Genomic DNA, 21,996 nt, shown 5'->3' with positions numbered 1-21,996 from the left:
AATTTAGCAGGCTATTGCAACAAAGGCCATTGTGTATGTCACATATGTTTGTGTATTCTGTATAAATGTTTTTCTGTGCATAATTAATAATAATAATAATAAACTGATGGTGCTACAAACAGACATTAATTAGTTTGTTTCAATGGGAATACATTTTTAACGCTCCAAATGTTAAAAATGGTTGCAGATGGATCAAGCTTTTTATTCATACCCATTGCTTTGGCAATGGAAATTGTCTGACCTTCTTTTGAATCAGTCAATTAAACCCTGCAATAACTGAAATTAGTTTGTCTCTCCCTCAGTTTATATGTTCTTCAGTTGATGACAATCATAGCTCGCTGAATCCATTGCCCAAGACGGTGGCAATTTATATGCAATGCCACATCATTATAGGGACATTAATTTGATGGATCAGCATGAGATGTGTGGGTGAATGCAAGGTCTGAATTGAAGGTCTGTTTTGCACTTATATTCAGGCTTTGTATGTTCATTCAACAACAGTAATGGAAAAAGGACAGAGTTGAACACTGGCACCGCGGTGTTCAATTGAATAGAATCTTGAGTAGAAGGACACCTTTTGAATGTGGAGTCTGATTAGGTACCAAGGGCAACTGATGCCCAGTGACACACACACACTCTGAGTATTTTAATCATGTTTTGCAAATCCCGACTAGGGTAGCAATAATCATTTTAATTTATAACAGAAAAAGTTGTGAGCTTGTAGATCGGCTATTTGACACAACATTGTTTAACAAAGTATAAAATACGATTAGAGTGGTAATCAGACTAATCAATATAGTTGATGATATATATATATATATATATATATATTTTTTTCATGTCAATTTGATAATGTGTAATAAAAAAAGATACATGCTTCTGGATTATTTAATTAATCAAAACAAGTAATCAATAGAATAAGTGCTAAGAAAATAATCGTTAGTTGCAGCCCTCATACTGATTACTAGCCAGTTGTACTGATATCACCTCACTTAACATGTAAATGTCTCGAGTTGAATGTCATCTCACCAGAGCAGAGACTGTTTTGATGGTTGTACATTTTCATCTTTGTTTATCCAATGCACAGCATAACTGATGTGTATTGAAGAATGTTCCTCTCGACGCCCACGTTTTCATATGAAAAGATGTATTCTTGAAAAGAGCCGTGCCCTTTTTTCCCGTTCTCGAGCTGCCTGTGGTGAATAGCCATTATGGAGAGCACTGGTTTCAAAGGCGTGTGAAGGCCTCCTCCCACACTCAGAGCCCCATCAGGAACAAAGCAAAAGGACATTATGACTCTGTCATTTTTCAATGAAAGAGACAAAGTCAGTCTTTGACTTGCTCAAACAAATATTTAAAGTTAACCGCTCTACTCTGTGCTTTTTGGTTTTCAGTGTGCAGTCAGCACAGCACATAGTGAGGGTGTTGTACTGTAGCAGAAGATGGACATAATCACAACCGACTGTGGTTTGCATTTAGATATTAAGCCTTTCCAATTTCCAAAAAGTATCCATATATTAGGGGTTTCACAGATAGTCTAATATCCAGCTATCAAAACCACTATTCGACACTGTACATCAAAGTCGATTATTCGCTGATATTATTTTTTATATTATTTTTAAATTAGATTTTCTTTTTCTTTTCTTTCTTTTTTTAGCAGTGGCTTTTCTACAGCAGGCTCATTTACTGTGGTTTCAGTTAAGGGTGCAACAGTTATTCGATTTAATTGATTATAAAAAAAATAATCAATTTGAATTCATCTGTTTCTGGGGAAAATTGGTCTGTGGTTAATCATACGATCTATTAAGTCGATTATAAACAATGTATTCGGCATTTTTCACAACAATTGAGTGATATCCTTTTTTTTATTAATTGAAAGAAGTAATTTATAGAATAATAAGATTATTATTATTATTATTAAGCTAGATAATGGATAGTTACAGCCCCAGTTTTGTTGTATGGCAGAGTTTCTCCTGAGGGCCTCATTTTTCTGTGCAACCCATTGGTGTGCAAAAGTCTGTTACTGGGCAGTGGGTATCCTGACAGATACTGCATTGGTTTGTCTCCTGCAACCTACACCCTTCATGTTACAGTGCTGTTTTTTACGTCTCCCTAAATGTCATGTATGCATAAATAATGAAGGTAGATTGTGGTAAGACATGGTGGGTGGGTCATGATCTTAAGACATAGAAACATATTGATTTGAAAAAGAAAAGAATCATGCAGCCTCAGTCATGGATGAACCCCAACTGAAGCGAGCGGAATCATTGTGAATACATTGTCAACCTTTAATTGGACTTGCAGACTCATTCTTGTCAACTTGAAAACCAATTTATTCCATACAGCCAGTTAATTTCAATGTTAAGTCCTCTTTAGAGATTATTTAATTAGTGCTTTTTGCCAGGGAACTAAATATATTTTTTTCATTTATAATAACTCTCGTTTTCCATTCATCGCTGCTGTCTTGTTGTTGACAGCAACATCTGCAGGTGGTGTCTAATTCAGACAAACATGCACAGTTTACTGAATGTTACTGATACCTGACCTTTTCTACACCCTCAGATCATTAATTAGAGCGGCATGAAACCCTATGCTGATTTTGTAGTTTGTTTTCAAGTTCAGGTTAAGCTACAGAGAGGTAAAAACATGGCAGGCTGCGGCTAATAAAATTGATAAACGGTGTGTTAGATTTATGTGTGCCCAGAGCCATGGGTGTGCCACTGGTCAATGCTTTCACATTCACGCACCTAAATCTAACACATTCATTTTTAATCTTCTGTATCTCCTATCTGTAGTTTTTAAACCAAAAACATTTAAATTCAACTACAAAATCAGCCTAGGATTTCATCCCCCTTTCAGTCTACGACGCTGTGGGTCGACAAAGGCATAACAACGTACAGTAAACCCTGTTTTCATGGATGCAGCATTATGCCGTCTCTGCCTGAAGAAACTATCCACATTGTAAACATCTCTGTGCTGTGTGTCCCTCCCTGCAGAGATACAAACCCGGGAGGTGTGATGACATCCTGAAGTGGAAGCCCCCAAGTCTCAACTCCGTTGACTTCCGCCTCAAAATCACCAAAGTGGGCGGAGAAGGGTGAGTCACTGTTGCCAGGGAAACGCTCTGCCTGATCATTTTAACAGCACCTATCACTCTGGTACATTCATGGCCGGTGTACTTTTAGCCATCTGAGTGCTGTTGCGGTGTACACCAGCCATTAATGCTCTGAGGCATGTCTTGGAACAAAGTGAAGTATATTGAATTTCGGTGATGGTACCCCTCCCCCCATTTAATCCCTTTCGATCATCTATATATTGTTTATGTTTGCCTTAGGCTCCAATTCAGGTTTAATGACAACATGGCCCATTGCTGCTACAAGGAGTGCTACAGCACAGTGTGCTCAAGTTAATTTCAGTTTTCGATCATTTGGTACATACACTCTTGATGATGGAGGTTATTTGCTGTTACATGTGGCCTTTGTAGGTGCAAACAAAGCTGGTTGCATTCATGTATGCTCTGCATTTATGATTGTTATCCTCAGAAAATAAATTATTATTGTCCCCACTTGGTCCGTACTCAAGTGTCATCTTGACAAACCTTCACGTTCAGTTGAGTACCAGAGAATCTCTTTGCCAAAAATAGCTGATCTACACGCTAGTAGATCTGCTATTTTAGCTGAACGTTCACCTATAATGACACGCTCAGAATTGGGACGCCAGAGTTCATGGTTACAGGACTGTACCAGCATTGTAGCATTCAACCTGCAACAGGTCTCACTCATACTTGGGAGGATCACCTTGGGGGGTAGGGGATCAGGAGGTATAGCAGCTGTCGCGGTGCCGGAACGTTACCCGGTAAGGTCTTCTCCACCCAGGAGCTTCTCCTCCTGGGTGGGGGTCAAAGTGTTCTTGAGAACGACGCTGAACCCCTAACTGCTCCTAGTAAGCAGGTTGATGCCGTGCATAGTTGCCTCCATCATCGGTGTATGAATGTGCAACACATACACACCTATTACGCAATGGTGTTCTGTGCAGTGTGCGAATGGGTGGAGTACATTGTTAAAACGCATTTGAGTGATCAGAAAGATTAGAAAAGGCGCTATATAAATGTAATCATTTATAAGTGCTTGTGACATTTACCAGCAGAGCACAGCCACTCACACTGCCCTGCAGTCTGCCCACTGATCAGCCAGCCAGCCTCTTGACTTGTCCTCCTGTGCAGGAGAGTAAAAGTGATCATTGTTCTTGTCTTTAAGAATATTCTGATGAAAGGAGAAAATGGGCGGCAGGCTCCTCTGATCTTCAAATCTGTCTTGGTTTCTCTCGGAGCGAGACAGACAGACGGAGAGAGGAGGAGGGAGCGTGTTCATCAGCCCACACAATCCATCCTTGAGCACGTCTGCATGCCACTGAGACTTTCATTACCACCTCTGAAAAAGGAGCACAAAGACTGCAACTGATTATGGGGTTGGGAGGAGGTTTTGGCGCGGCGGAGAAAGAGAGGAGAACAAGGTGGATGAGAGGAAGCGATAACAGAATACTTTCAAATGCTCCACCCGTGGTTTGACTTTGAACCGAAAGAAACCTCTAGCTGTTGGGTTTGTCACTTGAATTATGGATCACTTGCGACTTTGCGTCCACATTATTTCTAAACCTAATTAGTACATCATCTCTCATTTAGCTGTACTTGGTGAATTGTAATGCCCTGTTCCAGAGTTTGGTTGAAAAAGCCAGTAACAGGCTTGATTTAGTCAGCCTGCTCTTTTTCCCACTGTGGAAAGAGGTGTCATCACATTTAATTTAGCTTGTTAGAATCACTTTCAGTTGTTGCCATAGCAGTCAGCTAGTCTTCCTCAGCATTGCTGATGTAAAATGGTTCAAAAGGAGTAGTACTGTAAACATGCATGATTAATGTGTTTCTTATCTTTAAGTTTGTAGTCATTTCAAATGTGTTTCACTAGCACAGTGCACACAGAGGGTTTTATTTGACCATAGAGAAGTGCTCAAAGCAATTCAATCTGGTGGAATATAATATGGAGATTTGATTTCAAGCCTTACTCACTTGGGAGTAAGGCTTGGGAGTACGGCTTGTGCAAATATAAGCTTTGTGAGGGGAATTCAAATTGTGGGACCCAAGCGAATAATGGTGATGTTTCAGTTGTTGTTGCTGTTAGGCCTGGCCCTGAGTAGCATTTGGATGAGAATGTGTTTCAGCACTTTGCAGCATACCGTCAATGTAATTACTTTATATATTCACGTTGTAGTCTCACTATTTATGTATAGAGGACAGGTGGTCAACACCACACTCATACAGAGACCCAACTGTTCCCCCATGAGCAAGTGCTTGTCGGCAGTGGCAGAGAAACACTTCCCTTTAACATGAAATGTTAAGCAGAACCTAGCTCTTAACTCTCTCAGTGCCAAGCTACGAGTTATCCCGAGTTTTTTCTGAATGCCCTCAGTGCCAACTACGAGTTATCCCGAGTTTTTTAAAACATTTTAAAAAAATGTAATAAAAAGAAAATGTTTTTTTGTTTTGGAAAATAATTTTCAGAACCCAAGATATCGTGATCCGAAGATTTGCTGCTCCATTCACTTCTTGTTTAACTTATTATTATTATTATTATTATTATTTAAAAAAAAATGCTGGCACAGTCGGCAATAATTTTTTTATTTCATTGGCACTGAGAGAGTTAAGTGGGTGGCCATCTGCCTTTACCAGTTGGGTTGAGAGAGAGAGAGAGAGTAGGAGGCGCACACAACAACAATGGATTCGGGAAAACAAGGTCAAGACATTAGAGGGCCTTTACCAGTTGGGTTGAGAGAGAGAGAGTAGGAGGCGCACACAACAACAATGGCTTCGGGTAAACAAGGTCAAGACATTAGAGGGCGAGGGGCACGGTGGCGCAGTCGGTAGCGATGTCGCCTCACAGATAGAAGGTCCTGGGTTCGATTCCCGCCGGGGACGCTGTGAGTGCTGGGGGTGTGTTCTCTCCTCCACGTCATCAGTGCCCATACCCTAGGTGGGGTTGGCAAAAGGGTCTCTGTGTGGAGTTTGCATGTTCTCCCCGTGTCTCCTAGGGTAGGTACCCTCACAAAAACATGCAGTAATCCTGGTCTCTATACTGCCTCCCCCTGGTCAGCCAGGGCGCCTGATGGAGGGGAAAGGAACTGGTTGGAATAAAGTGTTCCTTCCACACGCTACGTCCTACCGGGGAAACTCCCTTGTCGGGTGATAAGAAGCGGCCTGCTTGCTCCTCATGCATTGAAGGAGGCATGAGCTTCAGCTTGGGCCCTCCCTAGGCTGGCAGAAGGAGAGTAGCGGATTACATAGGCAATTGGCACTGGGTGAAAAAATATGGGTTACATAATCGAGAAAAAAGGACGCTCTGCTTCGAAATTCCGCCGTTTTCCTTTTTCTCACGCCGTTTGGTGAACCCCCCAAGGTTGGTGCCCTGTGCTGCGCTGCTTTTATCCGCCAGATTGGGACGTTCACGGCATATTTTGCACCATTACGGTGCGTTCATCATCAGTGACGAGTGCCTCTAACAGCCGCTGCTCTGGCTGCGTGCAGCGAGCTGCGAGTCGCACAGCGAGACACGAGGCGACACTCACACAATCACGTGCAGCATGCGTCCCCTCCTCCTGCGCCTAATGGCTGTACATGGGGCCGACGCGTGCTTTAGCGTGATTGTGTGAGTGTGGCTTCAGGAAGTAAATTCCTAGCCTCGATCTCCAGGCTTTTATTTTTTAGTTTTGCTAAAAAATAAAAGCTTGGAAATTCCTGTCCCAGCTGTTGGTACGCAAAAGCGCCTTGCGTCGTCTTATGTGCCGCGCATTATCTATTTTGGGTGCGCATGCGCACCTGCACACCAGTTATGTGCACCCCTGCTCATAATGCCTTCATAATACCTTCAGCATGAATGCACAGAAGGCTTATATTGCACTTGGGGGGAAAGGTTTTTTTTTCTTTCAGTTTTGTCATTGAATCCCCATGACCTTTAGCATGACCATGAATGGTTCTGCAGAGTAAACTGTCTTGGGACATTGTCTTTTGTATGTGAGTGGACGGCTCAAACAAGCTATGTTTTATCTGGTGATGGAACCTTTCTACGCTTGCCACCTTAACTCAAGGTGCCATAGAGCTCACCTTCACACTTGCACCCCTGATAATAAATGAAATGCCTATTTGGACTCGTGGGAAGTGACTCCACTACTCGTGGGAGGCGGAATGTTCTTCTCACATAATTCTTCATGTACTGCATGGCCCCTGGTCAAGACCTGTTGACATTTCCCAGTTACATTTGAAGCATTGTGTCAGCATCAATACAGCGTTTCATTGGTGAGCGGCGCTGGGTGCTGCGGTTTCTGGACTGGACTGCTGTTATAAACCGTCCTCTGCATATTTAGAACCAATAACTGACTCATGTCTCACTCACTCACTCATCCCATGGCCTAGGGGGCCGTAGGGGTGTCATGGTGGATGCTTGGACAGTCTGGGATCTCCAGCGCTCTCGATCTTCTGCTGTGCGTAGCAGGGTTTGGAAGCTCCAGCCAGTCTACTCCTTGATGTTGTCCATCCAGGACTTTCTGTGCCTGCCTCTTCTCCGTGTTTCCTCCACTGTCCCCTGTAACATTGTCTTTGACAGGGAGGTCATGTACAGTAGGTTAATTGAATACATGAGAGGCATGTTTTTTTTTAATAATTATTTTTATTTCTTGTATATCAACGAATTGACACGAAAAGTGGACTCATAGCACCGCTCACTCACTTTGGCGTTGTGCTCATCAATGCACGGCTGATTGGCTCCTCTAATGTTGACTGCCACTTCCTTCCTGCCTACCCCACCAGTCATTACACTGAAGGGCAGGAGTAGAAAGAAGCACAAGCACCCATGACTGCTTCCCATTTAAACCATAGAGAGGCTGTCTGGCAATCGCCGGTTCAACCATCAGCTCGCCCATTTATAGTAAGTAAATGGGCGAGCCGTAGTATTTTAAGTGTCCCTGAGCAAGACACTTGAGCGCACAGACCTCCACCTCTGTGTGCACTCGTCATAGTCATCTGAGTAGCCATCAGCTGGGTGAAACTGTACAGCAATTTCTCCTCCAAAGGACCAGCTAATAATCCCTTTCCTTTCCTTTCCCTAATGGTGTTGAATTGAAGGCCCTCAATCATGACTCAATGACATGGCTAGAAGTCCACACTGTGGTTTAGCCATCAGTTTGCAGCTCACCAAGCACCCTTATTTCCGCTCTAAGAGTCCCCCCCCCCCCCCCCCCTCTGCTGTAGTAACACAAAGCCATTGCTAGTGCTACGTCTGTGAAACTTCCATGCTGTGCTTAAATGCAGATGAGAAGTATATGGAAATAACCACGGAGTGGGTGTGATTTAGTAGAATGTGCCAAGGAGCAGCATGTGATTACGACCATCTGTGGGGCGTGCTCTCTGGGTTGAGAAACAATTGCTGCAGGGACACACGGCCAGGATACTTAGACCAGTGGTTCCCAGACAGTGTGCCAAGAGATGGCTCCCGGTGTGCCTTTGGATGTTGTGAGAACCACACATTATTATTGCAATATTCATAACTATACAAAAAGTTATGAATGAATTTTCTATTTACTATATCAGTACTTTGTGCACACTCATTTCACATTTCATAATACAGAGGCAAATGATGTGCTCCAAAAAATACTTTAGCCATTTTCAACCTGGCATGTCATTGTAGGCGAACATTTTAAATGTTATTGTCTCCCCCTGGCCGTAGGGGGTTCCAGGGCTCCCCAGCTAAATGATTGATACGTTTGGAACCAAAAGGACCCATACAGGTCTCTAACTCAAAGAGTGTACATAAGGAACCAAAATGGGCCTGAAGGGACCATTTGGTTTCATTTGCACACTCTATTTGGTTCCATTTGTACACTCTTGTCCACTCAATTTGTAGAGTGGACAGAGAGTGGACAAATGGAAACACATTTTTACACTCAACGTTAAATTAACACTGAGGAATTTACAGAGTAGATTGGGATCCCAGAGATACAAATCGTATCAAACGGGGGTCCGTGGTCAAATAATGCATAATAAAATGGGGTTCCTTGAAATTAAAAAGGTAAGGAATCACTGCTCCACAGCCTTCATTTACTAACTGGTAAATGACTTTACGGTAGTGCTCTGATCTCACTGCAGCACCTTTATACCTCCAATAAGTAGCCTTGTGTTGAGATGTGGCCCTTGGCGAGAGTTGCAGATATTAATGGAGATCTTTTGTCTTTACAGGCTGCTCCCTCAGACGGTTGGCTTGCTGTACGTGGGCAGCTACGACAGGCCCTTTGCACAGATGAAGGTAAGATAACAGCTAGCTACTGGTCAATATATAGATTTTTATAATGATATCGGGATTTGAGACTAGATATATTGTCTGTGATTTTGGTCATCGTATTGTATCATGAATATGGCATAAGGGTTGTTTTTACCCCCTGGTTTTCATCAAGTAAGCCTTTCAAACTTTAAAAAATCCTCAAATACAATCAAAATAGCCGATTGACAAGCTCACAACGCATCGAATTGTGACGTGTTGAAAGCTTGTAGATCCTTTGAAAAAAGAAAACAAAAAAAGATTATTGTCACATATTATCACAATATCGACACATTTTGATTTATTTGAATTCTGTCGTTGTTTGTTCAAAAATGCACGAAACAAAACTCTGCCAAGAACGTAAAGGAATACAGTGGTAAGAATCCTGCCTTTTAACCTGTATAAGCTTCTTGGTGAACTCACTATTGTGAGATAAGATTGGTAACAGTTCCACCTGTGTTTAGTATTTAAACCGTATCACTTTTTCAATTCAACAAAAGCTATTCTTGATATAATCTTTCATGTTATATTTTTCGCAACAACCATTGCACCTAAATGTATTTTTTTCTCTAAACATTTTTTTTTGTTCCGAGTGTCTGCCCCCAACACTCAGGCCAAAATGACCGGAGATGTTAATACATACCGTTTCTGTTCAACATTGTAGTTGTTTTCTAAAATATATTCGGTGCGAGGACCCTGCAGCATTATTTTGGAGCAGTACTTCTGAGGTTTTGTTTGACAGGCGCTGTAATGACAGCTACCAGAGGTATCACCAAAAAGAATACTAAAATGAATGTTGCACAGTATGACTTTAAGTCATTGAAATGGTCTTAATTAATTGCTTGTTGCATCGTGTGCCTAAGCATTCCTCCTAACAAATGATGTACACATAGATGAAGCTGCTGCCAGCCTTTCGATTTTGTTGCCAAAATTATACATACATTAATAAGCAGCAGACAATGCTAAACAATTTGTGTTGTGTCACTATTGGGAATAGTAACTGGAGCAGTAGTAGGGCATTCTTATAAGATACTTGTAAAATAAAGATAATTGTAATCTGCCTAGGATATATAGATAATTGTCATCTGCCTAGGATATATTTCTATGAAAAACTGTATGATCTGATTAGTTCCTGCGGACAGCTTACAACTACAATGAGAATATTTGAACAAATGACCATCAAATATTCTCATTGATACGATGCAATAATTCATAATTCATTTCCTTTTGAGTAAGAGATCACACCTACAAACTTTCTGCTCTCACATCCCACCACCCCTGGGTCTTTAGGACATTTCTGGTAAATAATGTATTTGCCTTCCTTTTAGTTGCTGACATAGACATACAGTAGTGTAATTACAGTTTAAATGAATACTACTCCCAGGAGTTATACTTTTGTATCAACGACTCACTCCATGTTGCCTGGAATGCCCAAAGAAATAAAAACATTTCTGCATGCCTTCACAAAGAGCAGAGAGTCCAAACTATCGATTTGATCAGAGATTAAATACAAAAAAACATCAAAACATCTGTTATCTCAAAAGTTAGTATCCAAGTCTCAGGTATTTAGTCTGAGTCATATACTCTGTATGTCCCAAGCACATCTATTTTCACAAACATATTGCCAAATAAAATATTTACAGCAAATCTTCTCTTGCTCGACCTTGTCACACACCTGGCCCACATATGCATCGAATAGCCAGCTGCCTCTGGCTTGCTCATTAGCCAGGAGTCAGTCCTAATCAGTCAGTATTCCTGAAAGAAAGTTTTACCATCTGAAGCCCAAACATCCTTGGAGTCCTACTTGTCGCTAGGCCTAGGCCATGGAGTCACCAATATCAGAAGCTTCATCCTGCAATCCGCCCATTAGAGTTTGAGATAGCTTGTATTCAAGTGGACACTGTGGCCTAAGGGTGGCGCTAGAAGAAAGGCAGTGGTGTCACCAAAATTAGTAGGGTTCATCATCCTACAATATTTCATGCGCCCACCAGCATCCTGCGCCTTAGCCATTATCTACAGCCTTTGCTGCCCTCCACTTCCGTTGTTTCCTGACCTTGGTACCAGCCTGAGAGATGTTTTGGTCACAGGACTCTCAGTATTCCAGAACCTTTCGTGTACAGGTCAGCATGAATTATTTATTCAGGCTGCACATGGGGAGCAAAGTTATTTTCCATTTTCAATGTTGTCAAATCCAGTAATGTGGTCATCGCTATTGCAAGCACCAATTTCACTTTTTGCAAAGGTTAAGAAAATATAAAAGACTGTTAAAAGTAATGGCTATTATTGATATCCCATTTAGTTTTCACTCTCAGTGCATCATGGAGTGGGTTTCTCTATATGTGGCCTGTGATTGTATCTCATTAATCATGCATAAACCCATTCAGTGCCTGACAGATCTGCTTGCCAGAGCTGGAGATAAGAGCTGTGGCTTGAGAAGCTTTGATGACGCTTCTGGTTTGTGCACCTGCGCATTGTACACAGTACACAACTCAATGTGTACAGTCCAGGTGGAGAAAAACCTGTTTAATTATAGCAAATAAATTAAATGCCTCAATTGTTCCTATCAAATAGGGAGAGGATAATTTCAATATGAATAATGTTGTAATCGTCTTTGTTTTGCGGGAGACTTAAGGTGGCCTTACGCTACGAGATAATCGGAACAAAAACAACCCTCCCGAATATCGGGGGTGCGTGCTCTACCCCAGCCTAGATCGGGGGCGAATCTCGGGCATAAATATCGTTTAGTGTGGGGGATTCAAAGATCCAATCTGAACCCTCCCAAGTTGCTCACAGGACCGTATGGAACACCACAGCGCAGGTCAGACCGAGAGAAATACGGCCGCTGTTCCAACACCGCAATGCCGCACGCGCGCGCACACACACACACACACACACACGATGGAAACAAGCCCGCAAGGACTTTTTTGGCCGGACCTTTTAGACAAAAGCATTATAAATGTAACTGTGTTGTTTTACATTCTTTTGCCTAATAAGAATTTCAATCAATCAAACACACACACACACACACACAGGTTGTTTATGTAGGATGGACAATCTGGTGCAGCTGCGGTGAATCCATTTTTTGTATTAAAATAAATTATTTTGATAATGATTTTATTTTTTTCATTTTACAATATTGGTGTGACAGTCCTATATATAGGCTATATTATATACCTGAAGGATGCTTATTAAACTTTTATATAACTTGCCTGGTACCATTCCATGCTTCATCTTGGGGTGCCGTCTAAAATTATATTCCTTGGCTTGCAAACAGCCAAAACTTGTGTAGCCGATGAAACATAACGGCTTTGCATGGATGACACTAGGTAAGAAACTCATAGTTTGCTGTCCATATTCATCTTTAAATGCCCTGTTTTCAGCACTGTCACTTATGATATCCCTTTTATACTTTTGGATAGTGTGTCATTTCTCTTGTTAACTAGTAGCAGATTAATGTTTAGCGATCTCAAGCAGTCTGTCTCTCTGGTCTCTGCACAAGTAGCAGCTCCAATCCATCCAGTAACAACCAATTTACGCTTCGATTTACAACGGTGTTGCGAATATATTCAATCTGCGCCGTGGTGTGAGCTTGTAGATCTGCAAAGCGATCCTATGATGAATCATGCTTATGTGACGTTGTAGCCTACGTCTGGCAGAAGGGGGTAATTATGATGAGAATAAAAGTAAAATCATTCAAATTATTGAATGATTATAATTATGAGGTAGGCTCTGCTACATGGTCAGTCCATAAACTGTATTACTATTCACAAATGGAAAGGGGGGGGAAAACAGCTCGTTTACAGTTTATTATGCCACCTAATGGCTTACATTTTGATTCATTCTCTGTGACAGTATCACAAAAGTACGCCAACATAAGGCGTTCTGTCTTGACTCTTGGAGTTCCAGTACATTTTTTAATTATCAATTTCTTAAATTAGCCTTTCATTATATGTTCTGGCCCGCCATCTAATGCCTTAGAAACAAACCTTTCATGTTGGTGCACCCTTCATAGATCTTAAATCCATTGATTTTGTAAAATGTTGCAAGGTAAGTCTCTCTGTGCCAGCCAGGATTATTTTTCGTCGCACAATGGTGTTAAGCGGATAACATTATGCAATATACAATACAAGACCACAAGTGCCGCGGATGAGACGCGTTGTGAGCTTGTAGCGTGTGTGTGTGTTGCGAGGCACAGCGCAGGAGCGCAGCTGGCTGTCGGAAAAAAACATACTGAATTGGGCTCATAAAAAAACTTTAAATATTTGTAATGGTTGAAAATGTACGTATTGTAATGTGTTACTTTATTTAATATCAAAATAATATAGACTACTAATATAATAATTGATATAATTATTAATTAATTAATGAATTAAATTTTTATATTATTTATTATTGCTGTGTTCGGGCAAGCCCGAGAATATGGATAGAATCTTGTAATGTGAGATGCCCCCGATTTTTTTAATCATGTAGTGGGTGCATGTTTAAGAGCACAGGTCTCTACTAGGTGTGGTAGATTATTGTAGCCTTCTAGTGGCGCTATAATAAGCCAATGTGAAAAGGGGGCCATTTCTTCCTTGGCTTTTCACGGCAATCGGACGGCATTTTTTGTTCAAAGAATGAGTTTTGCAACAATCTACCTGCTGGTGACGCTATAACAGGCCAATGAAAAGGCTGGCATTTCTTCCTCGGCCTAGTGGGAATGTGCGTGCAAAGTTTCGCTGCGATCGAGCCAACGGTGCAGCTGTTCGCAGATGGAAGGAGACACACACACACGAACGGACAGACACACGGCTTGACGGACAGGGTGCAAAACATAGTCTCGGCCACGCCTTCCTGGTGGAGACAACAATCAATCCGTGATTGCGTGGGATAATAATGAGCATTATGCTTCTTCACAGTGGACCCAGCACTGACGTCATGTGTACTGGTGCCATGTGTACTTGCAGTGAGACATCCAACTTACATTTGTCCCTTCTATGATAGCTATTAACGGTCAGCAACAGATATGTAATTACATCTAAGAATAGATAATATATATATATCCAGGATGCGACAATCGTTGGAAGTTGAGTCATCCTGTTAGGATGTCTGCATTTGGGTAGGAGCCATGAATTACTGGGTACAATCGTAAAGATATCTCATTGTGCAGACATCTACTATGTACTATTACTTAAGGCTATGAAATCCGGACAATAAAGGTTTAATTTTAAGGTGGATATTAGCCACCAATTTGAAGTTGTTTCCTCTCAGGCTACCGTATGTTATTTCTTGCCATAACTATTGTGCCTTCTAGCCATGTTCACCATATCCAGTATCCAGTCTATCCACATTTATGCTGTGTATTCTCACATATGGTTCCTTGATATTAAAATGGATCAATTGCCACAGTATGCTACATCTCTGAGCCATTTCTGATTACTTCTGGATTGGAACAAAAGCCGGCTCAACAGAACAACAATCAGGTGGAACATAACAATTACATAACACAAAATCAGAATCAGAATCTTCCCTATAGTATGTTCCCCCATCACTATCACAGAGTGTTTTAATGTAACAGTAACATGTTTTCCAGTGGAACAGTAGCAAAGGACCTCATGTCTAAAAGGATGCATAGATGTATTTGTTTATATTTGTATACAGATGAGATATATACTGTAAAATGTACCTGTACTTCCATATTGGAACCCAGCCAGTATGGAAGTCACCCTTTAGAAACCTCATTCAACATGACAGTTGTACAGTACATGTTAACAAGTCCCACTCCAATAACTCCCACAATTAGACAAAAGTGGTAATTGAATAGCTTTTTTTTATGAATATTCATGTACATGCTGTTTAATTTCTTTAATGAGAAAAATACAACATAATTTGCTTATTGAAATGAGCAAGAAACAAAACGTAATTTAGTGGAAATTAACAAAAAACAAGTATGTGAGCACATTTTTCAACATGGAAACGATTATGGCGGTTATGCAAAAATAATTGCGATTATCTCAAATATGTAATAATTGTGACGGGCCTACACGTTTGTAGGTTACCAGCTGTCAAGGTCATTATTTGGGAGTGTGATGTCCTGAATTTAGCACCTCCTAATCTGTCTGCAATGCATTTTGCTCTCACTCACGCACCTCTTCCTCTGTGATTCTGACCCCCCACTGATTGACCAGATGCCCCGCACCCCAGGATCAGGCGAGCTCTTACTTAGTGCCTTGCCAAATGCCAATGATTTCCTTGGCAGTGTGGCACTTGCTGCTTTCTGGCGCCAGCTCAGGCTCATCTGCTCGGGGGGTGGGGGGGGGGGGGGGAGCTTGGCAACTTGCCCACACTGAGTCCCTGAAGGTCTGCCTCTCTCCACCTCAAAATTCCACCCCAATAGTCTTCAGGGTGCAAATCAAGGGATGGGAGCCTTTTTAACCCATTCAATCCGGGAACGCATCTGTGTCAATTTAGATTTGAGCTATAACCATTATTTTATACTCTGGCTATTAAAAAATAGCAGATATATAAGTTCAGTGCCGCGCTATTTTTTTTCTGCTATTTTTGAAAAATCTAGAATTAATAATGAATATATATTTTTAAGCGAACATTTGTAACTCAAATCTTTGTTTCTGGAGGTCCCTGGAACAAAATATTTTACAAATGTTCGCTTTAAAAAAATTATATATTCAAAGATTCGCACACAATTTCAAGATTTTTCAAAAATAGCAGATCTACAACCTCATAGAGCGGCACCGCGCTATGAGCTCGTATATCTGCTATTTTTGAATAGCCAAAGACATCTAAAATGACAGAGATGCTTTCCTGGATTGAATGGTTTAACGAGTTTAGATTTCAGCGTATAATCTGCATATCATTTCTTTTTTTCCTTTTTTTTTTACTGTGCTCGCTGTAGAGGTTAACCTTTGTTGAGGAATCACAGCAAAGAGACTCAGAATTTTTTCAAATCTTTTCTGAAATCCTCCCTGTAAGACGCAGCCGCTTGAAAGATAAACAACAGATGCGCAAAATGTCTCGCTTGACTCATAATCCGTAAGCACGTCGGCAAGCCTGCAGTCACACAGCCAAACTGTATCGCAGCGTGCTGTACGCATTCTGTTTGTGTCCACGGAAGACCGAAAAGGCCTTGACGTCAAACACCCACGGCCCATGTTGCTCAGCTGGTATTGCTAGGGATTCCATCCCCCCCACCCCCCGCTGGGGCCCACCCTCTCTAGAGACGGGTATGCTCTCGTGGTACTTTTAAGCTGTGTGTGTGTTTATGTACTAAAGCGACATGTCTCTCTCTACACAGGCCTCGAAGGACCTCAAGCAGTACGACAACAAAATCATAGAGTGCAACTTCGAAAATAACACATGGGTGTTCATGCGGCAAAGGATTGACAAAAGCTTCCCAAACTCCTACGACACGGCTATGGGTGAGACACAAAGACCTGCTGGTCCCGTACCAGTCACACAATAATTTCTCAGTATCGTCGCTGTTGGCCTGAAACCTTGTACTGTACGGTATGTCCAAAACGGTTACATTTCAGGAAAAGAAGAAAAAAAAAACTGTGTTCCAACCGATCCAATATAGTTATTATTTGGTCACAAGCTCTTGTTGATGCTTTTAATTAGTTGTTTATAAAACCCACAGACAGACTATAATACTTTAAATCCCTATTTTGGGCATGTCATAAGTGAAAATCTTCAACAACAAAAAAACTAATAGTTGAAATAGCCAATCTACAAGCTCATAACGCGCTGGCGCGTTGCAAGCTTTTAGATTGCTTGGGCAACATTGTCATTATGGCAAAGTATAAAATAGGGCATTCATTTATGAAAACAAAACATGAAATATGGAGATACAAGTTTTCTGCCCGACGCGATTATTAATATCCCATCCCTGAAGAAGACAGTGACGAGACATTCGGTCGATTAATGGTTTGCCTCATTTATATTTCACATCATCTTCCTGCCCTGCATTAATGTCTGTATTATTACTCTGGGTGGCTCTCGCCATGTGCACGTGCTGTGGAATACAAAAGAGGGGTGTGGGGGAGAATGTCAATATCTGGCCGTTCTGTCTTCGTACATTGGGGAGAATAATGTTCTTTATGTTCCAGCTTTTCAGCAAGTGATTTGTGACCTTATCGCTGCAAATGTCAAAGCATTAGAAATTAGATCATGATTCAGGCTTGTTTTTTTCTTTCTTTTTTCTCAGGCTCAGAAACACCTTTTGGTTTTTAGATTCATTAAAGTAAGGCGGAGGCCACTCAGCCGTGATTCAGTCTAATCCATTTCATAGTGGTACATCAGAGACTGTTTTCAATTTGTTCTGTCGGCCACCTAACAAATGCAAAAAGCCTTTTTTCATGTAGCGACTGTATAGTGTTCATTGTTTTGTAGATGCAAGCTATTAGTGAACTGCAAAACCTTTTTTATCAACAATTCCTAAATTTGATGTGGTGGTGTTTCCCATAATGCTGACCATTCTCTACGTCCTTTAAGACTCATCAGATTATGATTGATGCATCCTAAACTGTCCCAAACACATGGTCATCAGTGGGATTTTTAAAATGTATTTTTACTGTTATATTGGTGGTAACAGGTTTCTGCAGGGCTGCTGAAATAACAGATTTCAATACAGGCCCCCTCCTGTTTACACTCAACACTTTTTTTTGTGTGTCTGTGATAATAGCACATCTACTTCACAATGTTCACAATGCGTCACAATGTGATGGGTTTTTTAAAAGTGTCACAGAGTTTGCCAGGCCTGGATGAGCCTGTCATTATGTCTGTAGTAACTTCCTTCCTCTGTGTGTGTGTGTGTGTGTGTGTGTGTGTGTGTGTGTGTGTGTGTGTGTGTGTGTGTGTGTGTGTGTGTGCATGAGCGTGAGCGTGTATATTTGTGTGTGCATGTGTGTGTATATTTGTGTGTGTGTCTCCGTGCTCCCCAGCTGTCTGTAACTCCATACAGCATCCGGTAACTAAGGAAATCCTGTTGGAGTTTTTGGACCGCTGTGCCCAGACACAGACCCGGAAACACCCGCCGGACCCAGACACGGAGCTCATGCCACCCCCTCCTCCAAAGAGACCTAACCGGGCTAGCGAGTAGCAACGGGCTGGGCCGCTCTGGACTGGACTGTTCCATGGTTGCAGTGCATATTCATTTGCCCACAGCACCTAAGCCAAGTCACCCCCCTCCACAGTAAATGGGCATTGCAAGGCTTCTTTGCCCCTTTTACCCTCCTCTCTCCTCCCAAGAATTTGTTTTACCAGCCTTTTAGGCTTGATTTGTGTAATGACTTTAAAAAAAAGAAAAAAAGAAAAAAAAACTTTAATTGAATTATTTGACCGCAGTTAGATATTATCTTGTAGAGTTTCTTGTAGCTTTACTTGCAATTGTTCTTATTAAAGTGCAGAACATGATGCTCAATTTATTTATTTTTTTCTATTTATGTTTAATGTTTTGTGTGTTTTTATTTTTATCTGAGCTCGGTGATTAGTATTTAACAGTGAAATTGTTATGGCTACAAGTGCACCTGACTATGCAGACCCTGGTTTATGTTTTGTCACAGCTGTTGTTGTTTGTTTCTGAGAAGGAGTAAATGTTCGTCAGCGCTTCAACACCCCAGTTTTGGGAGTTTATCAAGTACAGCTGTCTTTCTTCATGACTGTTAGCGTTATATTGCAATCGCTCCTTTTGCTTTTCACAGTCTTTCTTGAGGACCAGTTGAAGCCCAATTTATACTCCCGTCGTATGACGGTGTCGTGTGTCGGAAATTGCTGACCTACAAGCTCACAACATGCCCTACAAGCTCACAACACGCTGCGGTGTGAGCTTGTAGGTCTGCTGTTTTCGGCGTAAGGCGAACGAAACATGTTGGATTTCACACAGCTAACATCGGGACAGGCTAATCACTAGCCACTGCAGGACAGATGTTTAGTGGTTTAGAGGAGGTTCTGCACGGTCATGTGTGTTCTGACATACTCAGCCCCGCCTCTCAGTGTGTAGTAGTTGTCTACTAAAACAGTAACGTGGTAAACCGTCCCGGTCGCGTCAATTCACATTATCATGTGTCTTCTGTCTGGCCCCAAGCACTGGCTGGGCGTTTTGCAGAAACCAAAAAGTGGAAGAGCCAATCAGTGTCTGCACTCAGGGCCCTGTGATTGACAGACGCAGAGGAGGCGCTTCCTTTTTTTTTGTTTCTGCAAATCACCCACCCAGAATTGAGGCCAGACCGGTCTGCAGAATCGGTCGCGTGAATTCACTTCATGTGTCTTCTGACACATGATGATGTAAATTCACGCGACCGGGATGGTTTACCTGGCCACTAAAACAGTGGTTCTCAATTTTTTCTTTATTTCAACGACCCCCATAAAAATGACCCCGTACAAATAAAACCAAATGGACCCCGATTGGTTTCATTTGTACACTCTCAGAGTTAACAGACCCAGAGGGTCCTTGACTACCCTACTTTGAGAACCACTGTACAAAAATGTCAATTGTTTGTATAGTCAGCCTTTGGGTGGGGTTCCAGTCAATGGCCAGCCACTCACCCCATCATGTTAATTTTGTATTTCCCTTTTGTTTGTTTTTTCTTTTTCTTTCTTTTCAGGCAGTGATACAGACGGTGCATGTTTTTTTTCTCGGGCAAATCTGATCGGCAACTTTGGGTCAAGGTGCACCTCCATTGTCGTTAACAATCCTATGAGTCCACAGCTCCCATCTAATTGCGAGGAAACGTTTGAAAAGATTATCGACCCTCTCTGACTGTCTTTGTTGCCTGTTGCTAGGAGAGCTGCCTACCTACAGCACATGCCTTTTGTATCGCCAGCCTTGGCGTAGGAGTCCATTAACATCTGCTCAGTCTTGTAACTGAAGTGGGACAGAGTGTTGCATATCTTGTTTTGTTTACACTATTAAAAGTCGTACGAAAGGAGAGATAATTTAATCAGTATTATTATTATATAAAAAAAATTAAGGGATGATCATCAATGTCTCAAACCGAGAATGGATTGAGCCATCTCATGTTATGCGAGTTTGAGACACACAGCGCGTGTTTTATATTTGATAAAGAAAAAATTGTAGCCTGGGGTTATATTTTAAGATTAGGATATGGGCTGAGGTTCAGGTGAGCAAGATTGTCAAGTGTTAGGAAATGAGTATCCACCACTGCATACAGTAACTCTGTGTGTATGGTGCCCGCCTACCTGTCTCTGTGCCCAAGGCGAAGGTTCTCCTTGTAGCACAAAGATAGGAGCTTTTACTCCCACTGTTCTCTCCCCTCTGGCAGCACATGAAAGCTACAGTAGCTGATCCCCATCAAAGCAAGCGCTCACCTTGTTGTGAGCACGGCTGCCCTCGGAGACATGAGAGTCGTTCTCATTCAGCAGGTACTGTAGTGGCACCACAGGAACAAACATGCATTTCTTACTATATTTATTGACGTCAATCCATTCTGTAACCACTCCTGCCCTATTTCCAAAATAGCAGATATAGCTGATCTACAAGCTTGCGACACGTCACAATGCATTGTGAGCTTGTAAATCTGCTGTTTTCGTTATTTATGAAAATGTTTGAAATCTTTTCAAAATAGGCCTAAAATGGAACAGCCAGATTGCAACTGGACAGTCCTAATTCTAGCTATTAAACCGCTTACTAAAAAACATGATCTAAGCATGATCTTAGCCTAAGCCTGTTTCCAACCGATTCTAAAACCATATCCTCATATTACAGTAGATTACAGGCCTGTGCGATATGGACAAAATCCATATTTGTTACCAAACACCTTGATAGTGATGATAATGACGTAATGTGATGATAATATAAATATATATATATATATATATACAGAATATACTGTATATATGCCATATGTTATTACGTTAACCAAAATCTCAGACGACATGTAGTCTCATATCACAATATTGCCCACCCCTAGTAGATCATAAAAATAATAATAATCATAGTTCCTCTCCTCCTAACAGAGATTTTGTCTTCATGCCCAGGAATCGAGGCGGCAGGAGGGAGAGCAGGGTGACTCTGATGTAAATACTGGTTGCCTACCTGTCTGTGTGTGAGTGTGTACACAGTTTATATTGCAGAGATCACAGGGGTTGGTTGTCTCTTGTTTTAGGTCTGGAAGTCTCAGGGCTCTACAGCCATATTAAATCAGGAGAGGAGGCTTGAATACCTTTTTCAGAAAATCATATCTGTTGTCTTGAATAATGCATTGTCCCTCCGCCCCCCCCCCCCCCCCCACCCCCAGGGTGTGTGGACACGATGTGCCTTTTAGTTGATCATGTTGCAGAGGGCTTAGCTGCAAGAAGGCAGGTGTTGATAAGTGATCCAAATCCCATCTTTTGCCAAATGTTCGCCTTTTTTCAGAATATTTGCCTATTGTGACATCATGCCCAGAATACAGACGCTAGGGTTCATGTGGTTTAAAAAGATTTGTTAAGTCCACTGACCCCTAAAGTGTTGTAATACGGTGTGCTCTGGTTGGTAATGAATTTTAAATGGGTCTGACCTGATCACCCTGCCCAAGTCAGACTGTTAATTGCATTTATTTCTCAGTAACAGACTCTGGGAGGTATGAAGCACCAAATGTATTATCGCAAATTTTCCCTGCTCATGAACCCATCTCAGGTGTAGCCA

At 41.6% G+C, this 21,996-nt stretch overlaps 1 protein-coding gene across 1 annotated transcript in view; it reads left to right on the top strand.

The window, feature by feature from the left end:
* Positions 1–18,765, top strand: part of rngtt (RNA guanylyltransferase and 5'-phosphatase) — a 94,298-nt gene extending 75,533 nt beyond the window's left edge. Inside the window, exons 13-16 of the mRNA XM_084082697.1 lie at positions 2,997–3,097; positions 9,278–9,344; positions 16,648–16,771; positions 18,293–18,765. Coding sequence (XP_083938823.1) covers positions 2,997–3,097; positions 9,278–9,344; positions 16,648–16,771; positions 18,293–18,450 — 450 coding nt within the window. The 3' untranslated portion in view covers positions 18,451–18,765. The remainder of the gene's footprint in view (positions 1–2,996; positions 3,098–9,277; positions 9,345–16,647; positions 16,772–18,292) is intronic.
* The last annotated feature ends 3,231 nt before the right edge of the window (positions 18,766–21,996 follow it).

This window comes from Gymnoscopelus microlampas (genome assembly GCF_963454915.1).
Source record: "Gymnoscopelus microlampas genome assembly, chromosome: 16".
NCBI lineage: Eukaryota > Metazoa > Chordata > Actinopteri > Myctophiformes > Myctophidae > Gymnoscopelus > Gymnoscopelus microlampas.
Note: the sequence above shows the minus strand (reverse complement) of the source record. Positions and strands in the feature narration are given on the sequence as shown.